The sequence below is a fragment of the Pyrgilauda ruficollis genome, unplaced genomic scaffold (genome assembly GCF_017590135.1).
Source record: "Pyrgilauda ruficollis isolate IOZ18807 unplaced genomic scaffold, ASM1759013v1 scaffold19, whole genome shotgun sequence".
Classification (NCBI taxonomy): domain Eukaryota; kingdom Metazoa; phylum Chordata; class Aves; order Passeriformes; family Passeridae; genus Pyrgilauda; species Pyrgilauda ruficollis.
In genome coordinates, this window is record NW_024518095.1 from 10,425,143 (window position 1) to 10,451,427 (window position 26,285).

A 26,285-nucleotide genomic window follows, 5' to 3' on the forward strand; every position below is an offset into this window, starting at 1 on the left:
AAGGGGCCTGGCAGTGGTATTTCACCTCTGATAAATCTTTCACTTGAACCCAGCCCAGCTGAGTCATGTCACCAAAAGTTATCATCTGACTGGCCTTTGGCAGCATCTCTGAACCAAAGATAAAAGAAGCCTTTGCTTAGGGATGGCTCTGTCCCTGTAGCACACTGAGGGTCTCTGTCCCCCCACAAGGGGCCACAGAGAAAGTGAGGTGGCAGCTGCCTTCCTGAGCCTGCAGCAGGGCAGTAGCAGGTGTGTGTCTGACACAGGGCAAGGCCAGCCCGCCCTTTGTGCAAAGCCTCCTTCAAAATTACTTTCTGCCCTTGCCCATAGCCTTGAGGTAAGTGTTCTTTTCTTGAGGAGTATTTCAGGAGGGGCCTTGACCAGAATGGGCTTTCTGTGTATACAGATATGTCTGAACTAATCATGGAGTAGAAGTGGTTTTAAACCCTTGAGTTGCAGTCATGCAGAGGTACAAACAAGGTATTCTCACACTCCTGTCAGTGCAAATGTTTCAGCAGTATGCAAGTGCCTTAACACAGACGTAGTCTTGGTTCTGGGGATCACTTCCCAAGCCTTCTGTTCACAGGAATCCTTATGCAAGACCGTGAACATCACTGGTTTTATTTCCTGGCTTCTCACACTCTGCTGCAGTGTTGCAGTGTTTGCTCCTCTCAATCAAAATACCATCCCAAGGATACTTCTTATGCTCAGGATTTAATAGAGTGCAGATGATTTTAAATGGTATTTTAAAGTGAGCTAAGCTAGAGAACTTTCAGCATTTCATTCTGCACAGTGCTGACCTTGGCAAGTGATCTCAGATGAAGTATGCAGAGTAACACTAGCAAATCACATGCTGGTAATGTACACCTCTCTTTGACTGGCAGACATTTTAGGAGTCGCAAAAAGGTCAATACTTCTGAGAAGTAGCTTTTCAGAGTGTGAGGAGAAGCATTCCGTCTGTGGGATGTTTGTCCGTAGGCTCCGATGTCCTACTACAGTAGTTTACAACCTCTAGGTTTTGCTGTACACGTTTGGGAAACGAAATCTTAATTCCAGGCCACATATGAAAAAAGCTCCCATGAGGGGAAAAGCGCAATAGGAATGGAAGGAATGGAAGTGGATGTTGTAAGGAATGGAAGTGAGCACCATGAAACTGCCTTTAGTCTGTGGATTGGGAAGAACAAAAAGGCTGTTCTGGTCAGATTTTATGTATTTCGTAATAATATTAATAAGTGCAACTGAAAAGAAAGATTTGTATTCTATATGAAACATGTTCATTTAAGGAAGGCTGTGCCCAGAAATAAATAAGAAAGTGATGATCTAGAAAATTTGACCTCCACCTATCCCAACTCCTACTACGTGTAGATTGCTCAAGGCTCTGGGGCAGTGTGTAGTGGCCTCACAGGCAGGCGGGCAGGTGCAGGGATGCTTCACAGTGTCAGAATAATGAATATAACACAGAAGGTGTGTTACAGCAAGTTTTCTGACTACCACTCGCTGCAAGAAAGGGCATAATTCTATACACTTTTTAGAATACAACAGTGTTGTATTTTACCTCTGAAAACCATGCTTATTTTGCTTAAATTATGACCAGGGGAGGCAGCTGAGCTTTGGTTTTTCTTGTGTGCGAAGTCTCTTGTATCTTTTGTTAATAAACCAAACAGAGATCTTTAGTGAAATACATATTTTAAATTCAGATCAAAAGGGACATTTGTACATTGCAAAACTAACATAGAAACCTGGAAAAGATCTCTTAAATATGACATCAAGACAAAAATCCTGCTTTTTTAATGTTCAGATTTCTTGAGTTGCGTGTGTGAGAAACCACTCCTTTTACCTGTAGGAAAAGACCAAGCTCTTTCTTTCCTGTGGTAAGGCTTAAAAGTGATACATTTTAGTATCACTTTAGTATTACATTTAGTAATTAGTTCTTGGAGGATGAAGGGATCTTTATTTGTAGTGCTTGTCTAAATATGTATAGGAACACCTCAAATTCACAGCTACATTTCAGTGGAAATTCAGCATCTCTTCTTCCCAGTTCACCCTGCTTATCAGGAGCAGTCAGACTTCACCCTGCTTATCAGGAGCAGTCAGACTTCACCACAGCAGGTAGCTCACCTCTCCCCACCCTAAAACGTCTCCCTCACTCCCTTCTTCCCTCCTTTCCTCCTTCTTCTCCACCTTCTCTTCTGCAGAACCCTTGACTCGCTCATCACTTCTCCCTGCTCCTCTCAGCTGGACCTTGGCGTGCTGGAGGACTCACAGCTGGCCAGCTGACTTCTGACCTTTGGCAGCTTCTGCATGGGGTATCAGCCTTACAGCTGGCCACAACTGCCCTCCTGGCAACTAAAAGCATAATGAGCTTGGCCAGCTGGAGAATGGGCTGGAATCCTACTGGCTGATTTGACCCTGTGTGAGGGATTGAGGGGTTCACCCCCAAATGTGGAGGGAGTGAACAGTGCATTTGTCTATGTGCTGCTGCTGCCCCAGGGCATTAGAGCCAGGCTTCTCCTACAGCCAATTGGATTATTGGCATGACTAAAAAAAAAGATAGCAGAGCTGCTTTTTCTCATGCTTTTTTTTTTTAGAGTTTGCTTTTGAGTATTAGGCTTCATTAGTGGCTATTACCCTCACTGCATCTCATGGTGTTCACTCCACAGAGTCCAAGAGATACACCCATCCGCCAGACCAGGGCTGGGCTGAGGGAGTTATTCCCCTTCCCAAACACAGTGGGATATATTGTCTCTTTATTTAGCAGGTAGATAGATAGACTTTCTTATCTCCAGGAGGTTATGCGTCTTGGACACTTACAGATATCATGCAAAACATTGTACTGCTACTTTCTCAAAAGTCTCCTGCTTTCCACTCCCCTGACCAGCTGAAAGGCATCATTGATCCATGGAGTCTGTTTACTTCTTGAGCATTAGTAACCTTTATGAGCTGCCTGGCAATCTGCTGAAAAATGTTGCTGGCTATGATGCCAAAGGCACTGCTCATCTGTGCTTGAAAAAGGTGATACCATGATATATGAGGGTAAGCAGGTCCAGAGAGAGATCAGAAAGGTGTTTCAGTATCTGCATTAAATCAGATGAATTTGGGTCTGATACTCTCTGAGAGGCCTTCAGACCTGGAGTAGCAGCAGAGAAAAAAAATGTGCATTTTTTCTCATTATTTCTCTAATCTTCTGTGAATAAATGCTTTTGAACTGATACTATTTTCTGTTTTAAAAATCTATATAACATGACTTGAGAAAGTAACTTCAAAAGCATTAAAACTCCTTACAGCTGGCTGGAGTAGAGTGAGTCAGTCATCTGGAGGTGGCTGCCTCTGCTCTGGTCCTCACTGTCATGGTTCTGTCTCCTTTGGATAGTATCAAGCTGAAATTGGGAGCAGACACCACACTCTTCTCCTCTGGGTCTATGCCTATGAAGACCTGTCATTCTGAGCCTAGGACTCCTATATTTCATTAAAATTGTGTCTTGAGCAGCTGGGAGTCCTTCTGGCCTTTATTTCTCAGGTTGTATATAATGCTGTGAATTCCCAAATGGGAATAGTTTGGCTGTAAAACCTCTTCAAATGGATGGGCATCATCCTCTTGGATGCCTGCAGTAGTGAAGACTTACGCAACACCTGAATATTAAGATTTGAGCTCATAATCCCTGCGTGATTAAATGGGGATTTTTCTGGGCCTCATCCTGAGTTTAAGCATTCACCCTCCTCTTCCTTGCAAACTCTGTGCAACTGTTTACCTGGTCACAGGTAGTGTGTGACCTCCAGTGAGGAGTTTGTTCCTGTTGTGCAACTGGCCAAGGAAGACACATCCCATGAGATGCTTCATGCAGTGGGAAAACAGGCACCCCACTAATCTAAAGCTGTTTGATTGCTGGAAATATGGGTGAATTAACACCCAGTGTGGGTGAAAGTGCCTGTCTCATATTGGGAATTCCCTTTGGAAGACACACCTGGTGACAGAAAAAAGGGGGCTCCTACTGAAGCCAGGAAGGTCAGCATGGAAAGGGAGGGCAGTGGTCACATGGCTGTATATGCAGCTACTCAATATGGAGTAAAGGGATGGTGAATCTGGGCAACTGGGAAAAAGTTTAATAACTCTAAAATCCCTTATGCTGAGCATGAAGTAGAGGAGAAACCAAGTAAACAAGGGCTGAGGCAGCTGTATCCTACCAGTGCCTGAAACACACATTTCTCACAGGGTTTCATAAATTTCTCACGTTTGTTTCCTGGGTGAAATACACAAAAATGACTGAACTTTGAAACATGAAACTTGTTATTTCTAAACTTCCTAGTAAATGGGACAGTGAAACTCTTTTTAGAAAAGTACTTATGAAATTTGACTTCTCAAGCAGAAGTGGTCTGCTCTGAGGAGCATCCTGACCATGTCTGCCTCCCACAACCCACATCCCCATCGCCCTCTTTTCTGTGGAAGATAAGGGCTATGAGAAAAAAAGAAAGATGTATTTTGGTGTATAGTCTTGCTTTAATACATTCTTTCAACAATATCATTATTACTTACATTCCTTTTAATAAAGTGAATAGTTATATTTTTTTTACTGATTTTTTTGTCCATTTTTTCCATCTATACAGAGTTTTATTGTTGATAAGCAATGCGCTTGTTTGCATGAATAAGTTTGAGTCCCATTTGGGTTGAATATGTACAGAATCATCTTTTTATCTTCATGTAAACTCTCCTTTAATCAGAAATAATGTATTATAAAGTACATTAAACCTAGACAGCTAGGTTTATTCTTCCTCCAACTCCACTGAAGCCCCTGGAGTTTCACCAGGAACAAATTTGGGCCAGAAGGCCTAGAGTATAGTTACAATATATCTGTTTTCTCATGCTTCAAAAATGGACTGTTTATGCGCCAAGCTGTAAAGTGATATTCGTGATGACTGAAGCCTGAACAACATTAAAATATCCAGATCCTCTGCTCCAAATCCTCTGGTATCCGAAACTGTTCCTTTGCTTTCAAAAGGAGGGGTTTATTGCTGCTGAGGGTAAACAAGGGCAGGGGCACAGCTTTGGTGCTCAAGCTGAAATAAGGACTAGCCTAGCTGATATTGCAGCTTAACTGCAGCCAGCCTATGTCTCAGAAGCTGCCCCAGCCCCCAGGTGTGCCCAGGGCCCTCCGCACCAGCACAGCCTTCCTGCTCCTGTGGCAGAAGGTTTCTGTTGATCCTTTCAGCTCAGAAACCCTTGTGAGACTTGCTGCCCCATTCCCAGAGGAGCCCCCTTTTCAGAGGAATTTTTCTTTAAATGAAAAGCACTGTGGAAAATTGCTTTTTATTGCGATTATAATGGATACAGTGGTTCACATAACTTGCAGTGTGCTTGAGAGCCAGAGCCCACACTCTGTTCACACACTGGCATATCAAGTACAATCATGTTTTCTGTTTAACTTGGCCATGATATCTAGAAGTAGGAGCTTCAAATTGTGCTCACAATAACTGCAGTGTTGTTTTGATGGTCTTGAATGCCAATCAGCTCTTACTAAATAGGTAAGATAAGGTAGGTACCTCCTTACTTAGCACAGTAGTTATTGATAGGTAGTAAGGGCAAGGAGCTCTTGAAGAACTCTTCCTCTGGAGCCTAATTATTTTTAAAAAAGCTTTGCCCAGTTGTTTAGTTAGAAAGAAATCTAGAGAGCAAACGTTGCTGAACACATGATAAAACCCTCCACTTTTTAAAAACAAATTTCAGATCTGTTAAAAAAAATCAGTATGTCTAAAATGTTACAGAAAGATGCAACAAAATTCATTTTCACATCCTTTTGAACCAGTAGAAATACCTGTGCGCAGACATACTTTATATATGCAGGTTTTAGCAAGTTCAAAGCCTAAAAAGGGAGTCTGTCTGGGGGAAGGAAGAAAACCAATAGAGTAGTACTACCAGATTCTCTACTTAAAATGATATAGGAGTAGTTTTGGGGGAATTGGTCATGTGATGCTTGACTGAGTCTTCAGCCCCCATATAATTTATTGTATGTAATCCTGGTATGATATATGTAGATGTCTGTAGTGTCTCAGGCAAAGCCTTTGCCCACAGCTTTACCGTCATACTGCTACAGGCGATTCTTTCAGAAAGCTCAGGGCCTTTAGAGATGTTAGAGATGTTAGAGGCTCCTGGCAAGCAGCAGTTCTGCAAGGGGGAGATTCTGCATCTTTTAGCTACCTGAATAGCTCTGTTTGATTCTAATCTTGGAGGTAACTTGGTTAAAAGCTGTGAGCAACACCTACAACTGTTCTTCCTCTAATTACAGGAAGAAATGTGCCTGGCAAATATTTGGTGGTTTATGAACAATTTTATGTTCCTGTTTCCTGTTTCCTTTTGAAAAGGAGAAAAGCAGTGTATAATCTAGTTGAAATTGTGGGTTATCTGAGAACTGCCTGTGCTATAAGAATTAGAGCATTGCCCCAATATTAAACAATCCTCAAAATTTCCTGATGACATGCATGCTCAGGCAGGATTTGACAAGTCAGAGCCAACATTGGTGCTGTTCAGCATGGCAGACACACAGACCTGGGCTCTAACTTAAAGCTGAAAGCAGGGAGAAGAGCTTCTGGATTAATTTTGATGCTGTAATTCTCCCACTGCAATTAAATGAAATGAAGCACCTGGTAAGAGAAGGGGAAAAAAGCCCTGAATCCATATTGAAAGCATATGCTGTGCATCTGAGCCAAATGTGACTTGAATAGCCGTAGCCTGAAAATTGGAATTTATAAGCATAACCCCAATCCAGCAGAAAGTGTAACACACAAATACTTATAAAATTAAAAATAATTCATCAGCACCCAAAGATAAGAACATCGTAATGTATATTCTTCTGTTCTTAATAGAAGTGCCTGCCTTCAAGTGACACCCTGCACTTCTGCGAGCTTTTACTCCCTCTGGCTTTGCCAGAGAAGGCTGCTGCAGCTGAGGCCCTTTTGGGTGCAGGAATTCAAAGCTGAAGAATCCTTTTTCCAGTGGGATTATTCTTTTTATAAAGCTCTGTGTGTGTGCTGGAAAAGTAATTTATTTTGTCACTAATGTGGGATAAAGCATCATTATGCTTCTCAGCTGTCACTGGGGAGTACTTGAAAGTGGTAAATCTATTTTGGGCCCAGTAGTAGCTCTAATCATTCCAGTCTGAATAAAAAAAAGTAGGAAGTACAGAACACAGTCTGAACTCTGCTTCTCCATCCCCACCACCACCCCCACCTTCCCCCCCAAAAAAACCCAAATTCTGAAACTTAAGGGACAGAATTTCTGCAGAATGTAGGATTTTTTAAAAATAACATTTCTCTAAAAATGGCATTCTTCTTCTGTACTTCTGTTGAAGTACAGAATTTTAAATATGACTAAAAAAAATCAAGTATACTATTTAAAATATTGAAATATACAGGAGTTAGGCACTTTACAAAATCCTATGGCAGACGAAGGCTCAAATTCTCTGGGGGATTAGGTGTTTAAATATAGCTGAGAATCAGAGACTCAGGTCCACAAGCTGGGTTAGAGATGCCCAGTGCCAAGGGCCTTGTCCTTGTAAAGCTGTACAGAACACTGGGAATACGGGAAATTCTCAACACATGGGGTGAGGCACCTGGGCCCCAGTGTAATGTGTGAAGCAGGGATCTGTCTAAATAGCAAGAATTTGATGAAGAACATGTTTTACTTAAGTGTCTTAATCTGGATTGGAATACAGTGTCTTTCCCCAGTCAAGATCAATCTGTCCATCTTTCTTTCTGTCTGTCTGCCTTTTCACCCTGTGCCCAAGCCCTGTGTTTCATGGTCTAAGCAGGGATAAGTACTTCATTTACAAAGTAAAAGGGGGTGTGCAATTGTTCCGCTTTTATTGTTCCGCTTTTATTGTTCTGCTTTTATTAACTGGGTTGTCACTTACAGCACTCATTGATGATGTGGGAAGATGAGTTTGTGCCCTTTTCTGCCTATGTCAAAGGGACTGTTTTGATTAGGAGAGAAGAGGGTGTTTCAGGGCCTGGTGTCTCCAGTGCATATTTGAATTGCATTGCTGCATGGACTAAACTAGTTGGTCCTTCCTTCAGCTTGCATGATGACTTTGGCTTCTCAGACATTAAATTTGCCCCTAAATCAGATTTCTGCTTCCTTTTTTCCCAGGTTTTGGGATGGATGAGTTGTGTAGCATATCATCCTCTCTTTCTAAAGGGCTCTGTGATCTTTTTGGTCATGTGTCTGGAAGCACAGTTACTACATGGATAAACTGTTGATGTTTCACATCCTGCAAGGACAGCACATTCAGTCCTGTGACAAGACCTCTCGTGTGTGCTCAGACATGATGGGAGCAGTCTTCTCATCCTCATTTTCATGTGCGTCCCTTGCAACATGTATTTGGATCATGAAGGAGGCATACTTCTTGTTAAGCACAAATAGGCAGGGTCAGGACCTACAGCCCATGCCTTTTCAGACTGAGTGGATATCCTGGAGCAAGAGCCTTGTAACCAGTGGGCTGCTGAAGAAGGTGGATCTTTGTGGGCTGTGAACTGGAGACCCTGTGGCAGGAAATTCCATCAGCTCTCCTGTGGTCTGGGTGGAGTGTGAGCAGTGGGAACAGTGAGGCCCTAATCCACCATAACTGCTTGCTGAATGACTTTGGTATTTCTTTGGGTATTTCTAGACTTCTTTGCCTTCTAGAGGAGGTCTCATTGCCAAACCTCATCCTCTTAGGACAAGCTGGAGCTGTAGGACAATTGCAACAAGGTTTCTGATAAACATCAAGTATACCTACTGGAATAGCAATGTATAATAACTTATTCTCCGCCTTCATCAAATATTGGAGGAAGTTTCTTTCCAGTGGTCACCACACTTTGAATAGTTATGTCCAATCCGGATGAACAGGTTTGCAATATTTGCAATATTACTTGTAGCAACTGAGAGCTACTTGAGTAGCTGAGAGTCACTTGAGTGACTGAGAGTCACTTGAGTGAAAAACAAAGAGAAACCTGTGCTACCTGCAGGTATTTGTAACCTCTGTTGTTGAATTGAATTCTGACCCTGTGGGGAAGAAGGTTAATGAATTGAGGATGAAATGGCAGTAACCTCAGGCACACATCTGGAGCATGTTGTTGTGTTATGTCTCATATTTTCTGAAAAAATTCAGCTTCAAAGTGCAGCCTTGTGCTATCTTAAGGACTGGTGAGTGTCCTGGGATCTTGCAGCAGATAATAGAATGTGGGCATCTTTTTTCCAATGCTCAAGTCATTCCTGGCTTAAATACCCTCAAAATGAATGTGCGTGTGGACAGTGACTCATGAATAATGCTGAAGGATATAGCAATGTCCAGGCAGAAATTTTTTGTCCTTTTGCCACACCACAGCAAAAGCTGGTATAATCTAGCATGATTCCTTACGTGCTTGTACTGTTCTGTGACCAGCATTTGTCAGTTCGTTGCTTTTTTTTTTTTTTAACCTCTGTTCCCTAAAATCCTGTGACTTAGAGTGACTTAAAGTCATGGCAGACACCCATGTCAGATTCCTGTGATTTTGCACATTTAAGGATGCTAAAGCAGCAAGGTCCATCTCACAGTACCTAGGAAGCATCTAACTACTTATCCTGCTTGAACCTGCTTATCCCCCCTGAAAAGAAAAACTGATCAAAAAGTGTACTCTGCCTGAATAAATCCATCTGCTATTACTATGCACAACAAAGAGCCAGGCTGCTGTTTATACCTCTCAGAAGCTGTTATGATGTGGAGTGGCATCAAAATGCACAAACCCATTTTCCATCTGGGTCCCTGGGGAAGTGTGGATGCTGTCCTTATGCATTTATACTGAGCCTTTTTTCTGCTGCTTCCCAAGCTTCTCAGTTATAAATAATGCTAAGGAGATCCTGCTCCTCTACTCAACCCTAGCGAGGCCACATCTGGAGTGCTGTGCCCAGTTCTGAGCTGCTCAGCACAAGAAAGTCATGGAGCTCCTGGAGCAGGTCAAGCAGAGGGCAACAAGGATGATTAAGGGACTGGAGCACCTCTCTTGTGATGATGGGCTGAGGGGGCTGGGCCTGTTCAGTTAACTTGTTGATTCAGCATCGTCTGCCTGCTACGGACGTGCACAGACACCATTCTGTGTCTCAGTTACTGCCTACCACTTCATACAGCCAGAGTTTGCTTGCCTTCTGTGCACTGATCTCTGGCAGTTACTGTCCTGTGGTAAAACTTTTTGTGCTCATCAGCTAAAATGTTGCAGTTTGCAGCATCTAAAATTTAGGCTTCTTAAGTAATATATTCTTGTAAGTTCCCTCTGTAGTGAATGAAGGAAAACAGGCATTTCCCATTATTAATATGAGATGCAAGAGATATAACTACCCAATATATTTTCTTCAGTGACAAGTTGGGAATAGGATGCCCCTACAGACAAACCAAGAAGCCACAGTACTTTCAATGGGGAAAGTGAGACTGGTTTTATGCTGCTACACTGGCTGAAGGAAAAACCTGTTAAAGCTCAGGTGGGAATTAGGACTAGCAAGGGAGAAGGATGGAGGAGAATGATTAGAAAATTCTTCTTCTGTCTTCACTGGAAAAAAAAAAAAGTATTATATTGTGTCAGTAACGATAACACAGATGAGGTGAATCACCTCTTGGAGATAATTATTCCCTCAGCTAAAGAGAGATGGTAGCTGCAATTAATTGCACCTTCACTGACACTGGTCTCTGAAAATAATGTCAGGTGTTTTGTCTGACTTCTAAGTCACTTCTGCTGCTTCAACAGTGAGTTTCACGGTCAAAGAAACATGCCAAATCTTCATTTGATTTGACACTTGGAACTATTCTTTTTTTCCCTCCTATTTTTTTTCCCCACCTTTGAAGATTGTCATTCTTTGACTCTTGGCTTACAGAGCAAATTTGCTTTAAGATTGCATTCATCTCCTCAGTAAGCCAGATCACCTGCATAGCTGAGCTGAATAATTTAATAAAGGCAAGATGACTGCATCTAAAACATGCTTTAGAGGTGTACAGGTTGTAATGCAGACAGCTGCTGAGGATTCATTAGTTCAGCAAAGACTCTGGTTCTGGAGACTTCTGGAGGCTCATTTGTATTGCAGTGAAATCATTTGCACTTTGTTGGAGTCAATGACATTTCTCACATCCTTGGTCCACGCAGATCTAAATAATCATCCTACAATTAGCCAGGGATACAGGGAAGAAACCAGCCTCAGCCAGCCACACCAGCTTCAGTGGAAGACTTGTTTACAGCTGTCATGAGATTATTATTTAAGCAATTGGCATGCATTTTGACAAAATATATTTTTGGCCTTACCTTGCCTTAAAGTGTAAATCTGGCAAACAGGTAGTCACACCAGACAATTCCAGGATGAGCATAGGTTTCCTGTTACCCTTCCTTGCCTAGGATTGTAATCTTTGTAAGAATCAGGGGGTTTCTAATGGAACTGGAGAATTTGGGCTGCTGTTAAGCACCATAGTCAGAGCATGAAAACTGAACAGGACATCTGGTCCTTAACAAACAGTGAAGGCTGTCAGAGCCTGGGTTTTAGCTCTGGAGCTTGCTGAAGGTAGGACTATTTTATTATTTTGACTTCTTTCCTCTATCCATTTAACTAAACAGTGGTGACAGTTTCCTGAGGACTCCTGTATTTGTCAAGCTGGTGCTTCTTGGGGTATTGCCTTCTCTCAGCCTTTCAGAGAGGAATCTGCCTGAGAATGTAAGATGTGGTATACAAAATGGAGCTCCTAGTTTGTTTTCCCTGCTGAAAAAAAGAACTTTTAGATGTCTGCATACTTAAGCTAAATATCAAAGCGCTGATTAAAGTTGTGGTGGAGGAAGAGGAAGAAATTACAGGAGTGTGTAGAAGGTGAGAAATAAAAATGCCTCTAGAGCTAATCCATAGATACACCTGGATCTAATGATCCAGGATTCTATTTGGGTGTCCCCTCTGAGGAGGGTAGTGCCAGGCAGTGGTACAGACTGTTACCATCTTTGAGACAATCACAGCTACAATGGAAACCCAGTTTGATGGCTATCTTTGGCAAGTCCCCTGCTAAAAGCAGAGCAGCTGCTGCAGTAGGAGATTCATGGCTTGCATTGATTTGTTACTGCACCTAGTTTACATGGCTCCCTCCAGCATGGCATGGAGACGTGCTTCATCTATCATTTACTTCAATGTAGATGATACACTTGCCTAGCATTTGGGACATTTTTTTCATCATCAGCAGCAACAGCAGTGAAATGTAATCATACCCTGTGTGCAGTCCAATATGCTGTTAATATTTACATTAACCCTAGAATTATTACCCAGGTAAGAGTATTACCTTTATTGCCATAATCCTACTGCTTTAACAGAGGGAGTATTCACTCTTGTGGTGTTATTCTACATGTATATCGAGTTCAGTTCTGAACTGTCCACTCACTGTAAAATGCGTGGCAATGTGCGGAAGGAGTGCTGCGTGCACCTGTGTGTGCAGCTTTTTAACGCTAGGAGGAAAGAAGCCCGCAGCAGTGACAGTGAATGGCAGCTCTCGGTGCCATGAGCATCGCTTTACACTAGGCGTCTCCCTTGGCATATTTATACGGCTGCGAGCTCCGCCTGCCATGCCTCCTGAACGGAGGCAGCCGGAGCTGCGGACACAGATAGATTCGTACAACGGGGCTGTGAACCTGCTGCAGTGCCGTACACATAGTGGAGACAAATATTGCTCAAAAGACCCAGTCAGCACTTATACTTTAGTATGAGTTAATTGATGCCTAAAGCCCCTTCACATGTCCGAATCTTTGTCTTCCTTCAGGGGTATTACGACCCAATTGCGACCCAATTTCTTTCTGTCAACTCTACAGACAAGATAAGGACAGCATGCACAAAATGGAGGCTTGAAAGGTGGTGCCGGTGTAAGTTTTGCACTTGAAGCATGGTGTTAGGAATGAAATTAGTATTGTGTTACATGTTTGACCCCTGGGAGTTTAAGAAAGGCTCTTGCTTTCTCATTGCTTACTGGTAGAAACTTACCTTGAAATAGAATTTCAAAACAAATGAAACATTGGTTCCTGGATGTCTTATTATAATGCACTTTCAGACTGGATGGCTGAAGGCACTGACTCAGTGTTAGGATGCTGCTACCAGGAGTTGGTTCCACATTTTTACCAGTGAAATTCCAGACAGACATGGGTCTACATACCAGATGTGATGGATTTTCTTCACCTATAAACCTCACTTGTGTGTGCACAGTGACTCTGACCTACTGCATGTGTGTGAATTCATGGTGTAATGTCTCAAGCAGGTCTCAAATGTCCATTGGTTCCAGACAAGGAGCTGTTTTTTAAACCAGAGGAGGGTGTGAGGTTGTTCCACAGTCACTGTCATGGCATAGAGTGCTTTGTCAGCAGGGAACTAAATGAAAGTGAAAATTGTCACCTGCTGAAAAAGGGGTGACTCAGGAAAAAGGTGACTTTCTCAGCACATCTATATTTTTTTCAAGGTGTATCTACCACTTTTCATGTAAGACAGCTGATTATGGTGGCCATGAGAGGGCAGCTAATGGATGTGGAGTGTAAGTGCAGAGCAGAGCACTCCAGAAGGTGGACATGGCAAAGCCTAAATACCATACTTAGCTGAAGAGATTGTATATGATCAAAAAGTGTGAGGGAGTGAGGAGTGGCTCAGCCAACAGAAAACCCACATGGAAAGAAGGGTAGGGAAATACTGCAGTGGGAGAGTTGGAGTAACTTTGTGGTGACCTTTGGACTCTTATCAAACGGAATCTGTGAAGACAAAAGGTGGAATGATAGGAGAGAGATCAGTGAAATAAGTCTGAGTTGCTCTCATCTGAATTGGGGCCACTTGCCCACCAAACTGTTCATGGCTACCTCAACATACCCATGCTGCTTTTTAAAAAGTATTTTGTGTTTTTTTTTCCAAAAACTGCTATAAGAGACATGGTTTATCCTCTCAATATAAAAAAGTAACTTGTTCAGATGAAAATAATATTCTATATTTCTGGAGAAGTCTTCATGGATATGGGAAAAAAATTAAGTATCTTCCCTTGTCTGTAGTGCACTGGCTACTCTGCACTTCAGAGGTTGTACTTTATGTTTCTTTAATTTCAACAGAAATGGTACGGAAGCATCTCCTGGGATCCAGTTTTTAATTGGGCCAGTTTACAAGATAATCCCAGGCTTCCAACTGGTTATAAGTGCAATTTATGTTGGTCTGTTTTGGGATGTCGAAATCAAAAGGTTGGGCAAGATTTACAACTTCAAGCTTAAGATAGTTTTCCTTGAAATGATATTGAATTTGTGTGTCTATGTGTCTATGTGTCTTACCCATTTTGAGAAAACATGCTTAGAGTTCTCTCAAGTGGAGAATTGCTGGTGGGGAGAAACTGTAACAGGACTAATGAAGAAAGTCTCTGTAGGACTGGGATATGTTTGGCTATCACCTTTTTGCAGCACAATCCAGCTTCACACATCTCAGAGAGAGGAAGGAAGAGAAGAGGGACTCCTCTACCCTATCAGCTCTTTATGACTTTGACAAAAGGAATTGCAATTGCTGAATCATATGCTTTTCTTGTGCTCCATGAGTTGACAAGAATATGTGAAAATAACTGTAAGAAAGTAAATGGAAAGCTGATCAGAGGTTAAACTCCTATGTGACTTTTTTTCCTCTTGGATCTTGGCTGCTCCTTTTAGACATCTGCTTTTGTAATCTTTTTACTTAATCCTAGATAGCTTCAGGTTTTAGAATTCAGAAGCGGGCAAGTTTTGCTATGACTTTTGTTATCCCAAATCCCTACAGTGGAAGTTTAATGGCTGTCATTTTTGTGCACCTCCGTTTGTAACCAGAAATCAAAAGCAACAGTTCATCTTTTTGGTTGCAGGCATTGTAAAATACACACACACTAGCCCAGTGCTGGGGTGGCAGTACAGACATCTGCTATTAGCATTCACAGGCTGAAGCTTGTTGCAATCTGCTCCTGTATGCACCACAACCAAAGCATTTTGCTAGCAGTATCTGTACTGAGCCCTTAAATTTCTTAGAATCGTTCAGAACATACATCTGTAGTGACAGGAACCTCCATACAAACCAGAACATGTGCAGAGCCTCTTGGTTGTCTGAGCTATGCATGCAGAAGTTTAAGATTAGGGAATTCAAACACTGGGAACTTTTTATTTATTATTTCAAAGCTGTGATAAGTGTAGCAGCAACACCCCCTCAAAAGCCACTATTTGTTCTAAGCTAGTAGTTTAAGTTGTTTAGTAATGGCTCTGCTTATGATCTTTTTAACAGAATGCCTTATTACAGTATGTCAGAGACAGGTGGAATGAATCACATTTAATGGATACCTCTAACTCTTGACTTTGGAAACAGTCAGTGTAAGCTCCACAGCTTGATTTTGGACAGCTGAAGGCAGAGACAATGAATTCAGCAAACATGTATCTATATCTTTCTGCTCATTTAGACTGCATTCACTTCATGGACAAGCAGAGTTAACATCAGTCTGCTTGCAAGACTGTTTGAGCACATCCTTAATTCAACCTGATCTTCTCATGGCTAAGCACAATGAGCTGTATGTCTCATCAGATGTGTACTGCAGCAGGCAGCACATTCTTGCAAACTGGCCCAGAATACTCTCAGGTTTAGAAATCTGTTTTGTTTTATTGGATGCTGGATATGGAAATGGTCTCACTAATACTTATGGAGGGACAGTACTGTCTCTAGCTAATAATCCACTGCATACACATGGAATGGTCCTTAGTGGTTCCAGACACTTTTCTGCATAGTTCTGAAATTCAAGCTGATGAGTTTTTTGCTTTATCAAAGACTATGGAATTCTTCAATATCTTATAAAGTGCCAGTCACATGAAATGTCACAAACAGAAAAACTATGGCTAGCATAGCAGAACCATCAACTTCACTAAGTAAATACCACCAACCCTAAATCTCTATTATTATTAGATCCTGCATCTGGATCTTTGGTGTAAGTGAACATCATGCAAGAGTGTGTAAATGCTCCTTTGGCTACTGTAATAAAGAGACAAAAAAGGCACCTTGGATCTCCAACCTCAGTTTGCTGCCACTGCAGAGAAACATGAGGGAGCCCCAAAGGTAAATATAGGCGATAAAATTCACTAAGCTGACTGAAAGAACATCAGTTTAGTGTAGTGTAACAGCAAATGCCAGGAGACAATCAGTTAAAAGGCAATGCACAAATACCTGCAGACCTGCATGTGGAAAGGGTTGTCTTCCCTGCACTTCTTCTGCATACTAATTCAGCTCATGTGCACATGTGGAAGTACCCTGTTAAATCAGGACTAATCACAAATGAAAATACTGGCTACAACCAAAACCATATCACAGGTTTAGGGACAGTGGTTATTTTGTGATTAAGTAGCTGTTTTATTGATCAGTAAGGACCATGAAAAGCAACAGAAAGTTATTTCTTCCTGTTTCCACTTCAAAGTCATTGCAGGTTCTTACTGTTAAATGTTGGTGAAGACTAGAATGTTAATTTTAATGTGTATAAATAATTTATTGAATAATAATATATGAAAATGAATTTTATATGCTTCTCTATATGAATGACAGTCTATTATTGAAATTTATTAATCAGCACATTCCACTCAAATTTTTTGAGGAAAAGGAGGGAAGGAGATTGAGAGGCGGTTTGGAAAAATGCAGTACAGTGGGCTGACTAAATCTGAATACTTGGTCTCTGAAAATGCAGCTATCAGTGTAATCCAAATCATACTGATGAGATACATGACAATTATATGCAGTCATAATAACAACTTAAATACTTTCAATATTAATAGCAATGCCTGTTTGAGAACAGTTTTAAAATAGGTACGTACAATTTTATTAAGTATAAAAAAACACCGTGCAGAGCACAATACAATATATTTCATCTTCAGTTCTGGCAGTTCTCAAGCTCCACTCTCTTAATTGATATTGTCACCAATGATCACTGAATATAATTACTTCTCTGTATAAAATGAGGCTTTTCTAGATGAATTCATGCTGTTTGGTTTTAAACATACAGTAATTTCCTTTCAATGGCTACTTACACTGATCAAACACTGTCAAGACTGTTGGCTAGCCTGCATTTGGTTTCTAACATATGCTATGATACTACCAGCTAACCCTGTTTTGCTTTGTCTCTCTCTGGTTGAGAACAGACCCTCCGATACATTAATTGTTTCTGACTTTGTTCCAAGTTCACAACCAGAACACAGTTTCTGACCATTTGTACATTCCATTCCTCACATTATCGAACTTTCACTGACATCAGCAGGAGTTTCCAACATGCAATGACCATATGGTTTTCCCCTAATCTCCCTCAACTCTTTTCTAATGAAGCATAGAAGGCATGTAAAAATGATCATTTTTTTAGGATTTGAGGGTCTATTTTCTTATTTTCTTGAAAGCAGACATTTACAGCCTTCCAGCTTTGACTATCTTCTTTGGAAAAGCAGACATGTAAACTTAAGAACTTACAGATTTTGCTTGCACATTCCAATTCAGTTTAATTAAAAAAAGTCAGAACTGTAATTTCAAATTGATTTAAATGATAATGTGTGAGTCTTAAAAGAAACAACTTACACTTCCTCCTCTCTAAAATATATTAACATTAGACTGGAAAATAAATTAAACAATACAGAAGTGCAGAGATTATGCTATCACAGTAATATCTGCCAAACAAAGCTTGGTCTTTTGCTAACATTAGCTTACTACATTTGCAATACATGCCAAGCAAAGACCCTACTTCTCTAACAGGTACATTCAGACAATATATATTTTATTGAATAAATATATAATATATCCAGTTATAGATTTCTCAATAGTAACTATAATAGATACAAGCAATACCTACGTTTAAAAATACAGTTCTAGGCTTCCCTAACTTTACTACTAATAAAATTAAAGTTGACCTAAAACTTTCTCACTCTGTTGATGCATAATAAAATATATGGAAACACCAAGAGTAAAAAGCCAATTGCTTCTACAAATGGAATACTTTATAAATATAGTAATTGCTATTTCCAGAGGGAAATCTGAAAATTATAAACAGGAAGTTAGGTTAAAACAGCTCTACCAGATATAGTACAAAGTGGTTATGAACGTGATGTACAAGTTTGATGTCTGTGGCAAAATTTTGAACTGATGTTTTTCATTTTTGGAGATAACTGTAGAGAAAGATCCTGCTCTCAAAAGCAGCCAATCTTAACCTCCTTAAACAAAACTTTCAGTGTCTAGAGAAAGCCAACTAGAAATTTGTCAGAGGAAGGAGTGCAAGATGAGATCAAACAGAATTATTTGGAAGCCCTGGACTTCGCTGTTTCATAGGGTTTACCAATCATGCTGTTCTCGTTAGGAAGAGTCACAGAAGTGAAAGGTATCTGTGACTGCTGTGTGCTGAAAAGCCTTATCATGATGGTGCCCTCCCTACAACTCACTTTAGTCTGGTACTGTACATTCTCCAGATGAATTCTGTTTCATGTTCCTGTAGTTGTTTTCTTTTGCTGGAATGCTAGAGTACAGCTCTGGTTGCCTGATTACTGAACTCTTGATTGAGGCTTCTTCTTTCTTGAGAACAACCTAGAATTAAAGAAACACATTGCTCAGAGAAAGCAGAAAGAACTGAAGAACTAAGCTGGTCGCTGTTTCTGCCTGCCACTTTTCCTTTTCAATTTAAAATCAGCAAAAAATCCTTACTTGTAAAGGAAATGAATTAGGCAACTGAAAACAATTAAAAACTTCACCTGTATGTCAGTCTCCAGCAAAGGCCTTGGTTTACATAGAAACCCCAAACTTACTTCATGAAATACTACTGTTTATACCCCTTGTCTGAGCTGAGGTCCTGAGGTGGGATTCAAAACCTCCTCAGCGCCCTTGTATGCCTCAACAGATCTGGAATACTGGTGGTCACAGGACAGGGTATTTACAAGGCGGATGTTTTCCTCTGAATACCAACAGAGGTCAGTGTCAACACTGATAAGGATGAAACCATCACTGGGAGCTTCAGATTTTGACCATCTGGGAACTTTCTGAGTAATTTATTGACTCTTTCAGTACATGCATACTGTTTTGAGAACGAACAGCTATCAGATGAGGGTTGGGATTTAAGTCACTGGGACATGCTTCCTACCTGATTTTATTTAAGCAAATGGAGCATATCTGTAAACGTATTCATAGCACAAACTCTCACTGATTTCAGAGAAACTGCATATACAGAGAACCTCCGAACCTCACACACCACTGGGAGACATGGAAGGCCCTTGGAAGTTATTGTGATATTGAATGTCAGTTAAGAGTGAACGAAATACTTGGTACCAAACTGTATCCAAAAGCAAGCATTTAGAGGTGCCCTGCAGAGTGACCAGAATGAAGTCTGGGTTCCCTGTTGCAAGGAAGAGGCTTGGAAGACTTTTCTTCACCTATCACCAGAAAATCTTGAGGTTTCATTGTAAAGTGGTGACAGATTAGTTGAAAATGCTTTAAACTGTCTAAATCTGGTGGCATATTCTTATTTGTCATAAATGCTCTGGCTGTTAATATAAAAAAAACATTTTCAGGACTTCTTTCACTTACAGATAAACCACAAGTGCATAGTGGCTTTTGATCTCAGGATTATTAGTTGGAAACTGGCTCCAGAATTTGCTAGTGCCTTTAACCTGTTTTCAAAATGCATCTTTACTGGGAAAAACCATGTGGAAATGTACCAAAGAATAATTTGGGATTTAAGTCACTGGGACATGCTTCCTACCTGATTTTATTTAAGCAAATGGAGCATATCTGTAAACGTATTCATAGCACAAACTCTCACTGATTTCAGAGAAACTGCATATACAGAGAACCTCCGAACCTCACAACACACTGATTTCAGAGAAACTGCATATACAGAGAACCTCCGAACCTCACACACCACTGGGAGACATGGAAGGCCCTTGGAAGTTATTGTGATATTGAATGTCAGTTAAGAGTGAACGAAATACTTGGTACCAAACTGTATCCAAAAGCAAGCATTTAGAGGTGCCCTGCAGAGTGACCAGAATGAAGTCTGGGTTCCCTGTTGCAAGGAAGAGGCTTGGAAGACTTTTCTTCACCTATCACCAGCAAATCTTGAGGTTTCATTGTAAAGTGGTGACAGATTAGTTGAAAATGCTTTAAACTGTCTAAATCTGGTGGCATATTCTTATTTGTCATAAATGCTCTGGCTGTTAATATAAAAAAAACATTTTCAGGACTTCTTTCACTTACAGATAAACCACAAGTGCATAGTGGCTTTTGATCTCAGGATTATTAGTTGGAAACTGGCTCCAGAATTTGCTAGTGCCTTTAACCTGTTTTCAAAATGCATCTTTACTGGGAAAAACCATGTGGAAATGTACCAAAGAATAAGCTCTGCTCATCCTGACTGCAGTATGTGCTGGCTGGGTCCCCAAGGGTACCTCCAGGCCCCTGACTGCCCCCTTTGGGGCTCCCTCCATCTTGTCCACAGCCCAGGGTTTCACGTCAGCCACTAGGGCTGTCATCTCCTGCCCCAGCAATGCCGCAGCAGAGCCAGTCTCCAGCTCCCCATAGTCCTGCCCTGCCCAGCCATGGAGTCCCACTAAACTGGGCCCACTGTGGGCTCATGTGCCAGCCTGTCTCTATCCCCAGGCATTTGCTCAGGCCTGGGGCTGCCCTGCTCCTGTCTGGATCTGAGATGGGCTCTGGCAGCAGACGCTGCCATGACAGACCCCTGGCAGTGGCTGGCTCAGGTGGGGTGCTGCCAGTGGACTTTAGGGAAGAACAATGAATCCTCTCACCTACGACATATGGTTTTGCTGTGTAGTTTGCTGCTGTTGCTGCTGCTGAATGAGCAGTTGCTGCTGTTGCCGGCGCCGGGCTGTTCTCAGCTTTTCGAAGCGAGCCTCCATCTCCTCCAGCACCTTGGGAGTGTAGCGCACCACCAGCTTCACGCTGTCCTTGGCCGCCTTCAGCAGCTCCACTGCCTTCTCGTGGTGCTCTCCTTCCACACTCTGGGAGCAGGGAGAACAAATTTAATAGTGAAAATGGTACTTTGATCTAGAGCTGTGTCTTTTTCATGTGGGAAGTGTGTCAGAGTTTTTACGTAGTTTCCACACCTTATATTTTTGAAGGGACCACTAAAAAGAAATGTATGTACTGCTGGGCATGTATTAATTTTCAAGTCCTGATTTCTATGCTAATGTTGCTTGGAACAGTAAATTTCCAAAACAGGGAGGTGACTCAGCTGTTAAATACAGTATTCAATTTCTACCATTAAGTGGACTGACTGGAGTCATATGCCTTTTAGGCTTGTGCATTGTTACACACCTTAAGAAACAGGGAAAAATTTTCTAATGGTGCGTGATTGTCCTCATGTTGTAGCACATATTCCAAAAAACAAAAGTAAAAAAACTCAACAGCCTGAACATCTGCGACCTTCACATGGGTTTTAGATTATCTAAAAATAAGTCTTTTTCTTCCCATTTAAAATAAATCAAAGCTTTACTACCTGCTGTGTTTTAAAACTCTTATGTACACCATGCTTTTGGAAATATAAGTCTTAAGCGAAAGTGTACAAAATTTGGCATTGTTTTATATTTCCTTTTTTGCTTGTAAATCATGGTCAGAATGGCATGGCATGGACATTCAGAGGAAATGAGAGGATATTCAGTAGTGTCATTTTAGTTTTGCTGTGCAACAGCATGAACTTAGAACAGTCTGTGAATAAACACTGTAACCTCCCAAGCTACATGCAGTAGAAACATTTGTTTGCTTTCAAAATGCTGGATGGTTCTTATTGACACCAATAAGAATTGTGATTGTTTGTAGGGGAATAATAAGGCAGTGTGTTTTAATACTTCATTCAATAACCTAGCATACTGCATTTAATTCATGATTGTTTGTTTTCCTCTCCTGGTTGTCCCCAGCCTTTTTCTTCCAGTTTAGATAGTATTTTCTAATTAGAAATGAAGGGTTTGACTTTGTTGCTATCCAGGTCAATGGAAAACTCCCATTGATCTGAATAGTAACGATGCAGAATTAAGCCTAATGCTCTGAGCTATAAGCAAAGAGGGGAAAAAACAATGGCAAACATAGCGCTGCTAAACAGAAATCCTGCTCTCTGAACACACCTCACCCAGATGTTGATAACTACAGTTTTCAGCTCTTATTAATATGATGGTTAAACTTGCTCTTAATGTCTTTATTGTTGCTTGCACTCCAGTTTTCAAGGAATTACAAAAACTCTACCTGCTTAACAACAGCTGCAGAAATGAAATAGCAGAGGCCCTTGGAGCAGGGAAAAGGAAAGGGCCAAGGGAGTTGTTTTCCTGTTGGAATTCTTCTGCCTCTGCAAACCTTTAAGGCTGTGCTGGCAAAGGACTCCTGCTGGTATTGGTCATTCCTATACAGGGTACTTTGCTGACTGCATTATGCTGGTGGGGACATTGCAAGGATCTGACACAGTCATGTTACTTTAGAACTGCCCACCTAATGGGTAAAATTGTTTTTAAAAGTATATATTTACTTAACATATAATTTTTATTACATGTACTTTTATACACTTATTCTTTTTTTCCATTATTGCGATGGCAAATTGCATCAAACAGAAGGATGAAAAACACTACAGAGACAAAAACAGCTGAAAGAACTGCAGATATTGTGTGGGCAAATACCAAGCATTTCTCTATCCTGGTTCACAGACTTGCCATAAATCTAGAAGAAAAAAATTCACTTTTCTTAAGACAATAAGGAAAATCTGTTAGCCCACAAGTTGGGAGACTGAGAAGAGTATTTCTATTAGGTATCCCTACACAAATACTCGGTTGACAAATTAGTCATTATAAATCTATTTTGCATTCTTTCTGTATCTGACTCACACAAGGTATCTGACAAATGCAGAATCTTTGCCAGATATCAACAGGCACCAGCAAGTGTTTTTGTCGAGCCATCTGTAGGGCTTGCTGCTTTCAATTTCCTTTATTTTTAGGGGGTGTGGGACAAAAGTATGTAACAAAATCCCCAGCATAATGAGAAAAAACTGTTTTTTAACATGCAGCAAAACAGCTCAAGGAACACTCTTCCCAGTCATGCTGGGAAAACAAATCTGGATTCTGAACACATAGCTCTAATTTTATATTGCTAATTATGAAGTTGGATAACCATCAGTGATTGAGCACAAACAAGTTACAGATATTTCATTTCATGTCCCACCACTGAACTGTCTGTTCTATTGTACATACTGTACATTTTTGCTTTTCTCCAGCTAAATTAAGAGAACCACAGAGTGAATTAGTCCCAGTAAACAATGCTAAATTTAGATTTTTTTTTTTTGGTCCCGTCTCAAGCTTGTTTGCAACAAATAATCATTTCTATAATTTTTGCCTTTTTAGAGATTATATTGTGCGGGATTATTTAGCCCCAGACTGGTTTATGAACAGTTGCTCACTACTGTGAAGGTGGTGAGGAACAGGTTGCCAGAGAACTTGTATATGGCTGGTCCCTGGAAGTTCAAAGTCAGGTTGGACAGGGTTCTGAGCAAACTGCTCTAGTGGAAGGTGCTCCTACCCCTGGTAGTGGGCTTGGAACGAGACAACTTTTAAAGCCCCTTTCAACCCAAACCGTGCTATGATTCTGTGACTATTTCAAGTATGCAACTTGAATTCAAAATTTGAATTCTGATGTTTACACTCTGAATACAAAAATATTTATCTTGCATCTCTAAATCAACTTTCCTATGCGTCCACATGCAATTGGGAATTTTGTACTGTGTTTTTTGCTGCATTACCTAAATGGATATTCTAGAGCACACGCATCAAGTTTTTGGCTGCAGAATCATAAAATGGAGGTGACAAGAGAGTAAAATTCAATATATCTTGACATCTGAATGTTCACCACTTTCCTCTCTGGTCGTTGTCTAGACACTGTTGACAGTAAAAGGATTTTTCAAGAACCATGCATCAATTAGTAAATTGAAACTATTTTCACCATTTTAATTGCTTGTTGAAAGAAACAAAATTCACACAAAATTCTCCGAACAACTTTAAATCAGTGTGAAGTTCAGGCAACCAACTTCCTTAAGTATTCCATGTAGTTCTTTTTCTTGGAGAGTAAAAAATCTTTTCAGTGGGTTTTTCTTACCTTTCTTATTGCTATTTGGTACAAGCAAGTTTTCAGAACTAGTATTTCTCTTTTGAGACCATGATAATTTATAGAAGTGGTAAAAAGTCTGTCTGAAGTATTACCCTAATATTTTGTTACAAGAGAAAGGGAATAGCTAGTGTTGAGAGAAATAGATGAAAACATAGAAACATTTTTATTGTTTTCCGCCTTGCAACAAAGAAGAAATTTGAGTTTTAAAGTCTTAGATTTCTGACTGGACTCAGAAACTGCTACTCTGTGCCTCTGATGCATTTAAATACAAGGTCAGATGGAGGTTTGCATAGAAAAAGACTACATGTTCACAAGGGGAAGGGTAAGGTTATGAGAATGTTTATCCTAATCTTTTCAATACTTTCATCTTGTTTTGTGTTCTCTTTTACAAAGGAATGTAAAGGCATAATTTAACCTGTATCATGGAGTCAGAGTCTTATGTGTCCTCTAGACCAACAGCCCTTTTTTTTTTTTACCTCCATATTGACATTCAAAGTGCAATTACTACAAAATACTCCACATTGATTTACATGAAAAATGACCATGAAAAAAATGTACCTTTTTACCAAGCATACATGCTCTCTGTATGGGAGCATTTGTACTGCTGATTTCTCTGACAATGATATCACAGCTGGATGAATATCACTAAAAGAAATCTAGAATGTACCCTCCACTGCAAATCAGCACCAAATGTGCTTACCAAATTTCTTTCAATTTTATGTGTTCAAAGCCTTTGAAAGTCACAAGGCTACAGAAGTGCCACTGTGTCATCACTGTGCTTGGAAAGGGCTGTGTGCCTTGAGGGCTACAAAATGAAAGAATGACACTCTGTTATTAAGCTTTTACTGCAAGAGGAATTTACAGAGTTATCAATTATCATTAAGGACATAGGTTCCTTGTAAATTAGACAGGTGGTGTGGATTTGAAATGAAGCTCTTCAAGCACTCTCCATTACAACAGAAATTATAATGGCACAAAATTGTTGGTGGAGCTCTGCCTCACTGCACCACAAACGCACACTGAAGGTCTCTCACAGAACTAATTATTTTTGTTTCGTGTGGCTGCATTTTAAATCATGATGCTAGAACAGCTGTGAAACATGAAAATCCAGATGAATACGAAAGCTCTATAAAATTTCCACATACCACTCCATTAACTGAAAGCAGCTGGTCCCCACGTTTGAGCCCACCATGCCTTTCTGCCACTCCTCCAGGAATGATGCGAGAAATATAAATAGGTGAATTTTGTTCCTTTCCTCCCATGACATTAAAGCCCAGGCCTTCCTCGGTCTTTGGCAGCTCCACCACTCGCGGGTGTGAATGGCCTTCACTTGCAGCAAAAGCAGCAACTGTTGCCTGGAAGAAAAAAATGATTGATTTGGCTATTTAAGGGTAACAGTGATACACACTTTGTTGTTCATTTGCAGGAAGAATTCCTTCCTGTGCAAACATTTCAGTATCTTAATCTGACATTTTCTGATTAAAATATTTTAAAAACTAAGTTCTATGCCAATGTTTTTGAAATAAAGGAATAAACAGAGGAACAGAGAGTTAGGTGACTTGTCAAGGATAATACAGAAAGTTATCAGCAGAGCCAGAAGCAGGCACCAGGAAGCCTTACTCTGTGGTGGTGCAGCCTTATGATCATTAGTGCATTTCTTCTTTGCCTTTTCACAGGGAGAAAATTTATTCCTGTGGGATAAGATAATGGGATCTCTAATGTGTTCCTAAGTTGAAATTAAGTGCATGAAGTGAATTTTTGACTCTGCTTTGCTTTCAGAGTTATGGAATTATTTATTTTAAATCCTCAAATTATATTCTAAAATTAAAAGTTTAATTTATAATCTTTGTGAAGTCTTGCAAACTAAGTAACTTCCAAAGCAGGAATAGAAGGTTTTCTTATATAATTCCATCGAAACTTTTATGGAAAAATTAAATCTTAAGACAAAAACAGATACATAAATCAATTAGAAAAATCTAAACTGTTTAACTGATTCCAGGGGGGAAAAGAAAAGAAGTAACATACTGTAAAGCTTGCACCTTGGAAAATATTACATTTATACTTGATTTCTCATTACAAGCATTTTCTTACTTATTTGTCTTAATAAAGCGTTACATAAACATTAAGAAAACATTTTATA

The 26,285-nt window shown here is 40.4% G+C and overlaps 1 protein-coding gene across 1 annotated transcript in view; it reads right to left on the reverse strand.

The window, feature by feature from the left end:
* Positions 1-16,566: 16,566 nt before the first annotated feature.
* The window catches only part of LIN7A (lin-7 homolog A, crumbs cell polarity complex component), a 47,747-nt gene continuing 38,028 nt past the window's right edge, over positions 16,567-26,285 (reverse strand). The window contains exons 4-6 of the mRNA XM_041465601.1: positions 25,291-25,500; positions 20,798-21,006; positions 16,567-18,580 (exon numbers count right to left, since the gene is read on the reverse strand). Of these exons, the coding sequence (XP_041321535.1) occupies positions 18,538-18,580; positions 20,798-21,006; positions 25,291-25,500 (462 nt within the window). The 3' untranslated portion in view covers positions 16,567-18,537. The remainder of the gene's footprint in view (positions 18,581-20,797; positions 21,007-25,290; positions 25,501-26,285) is intronic.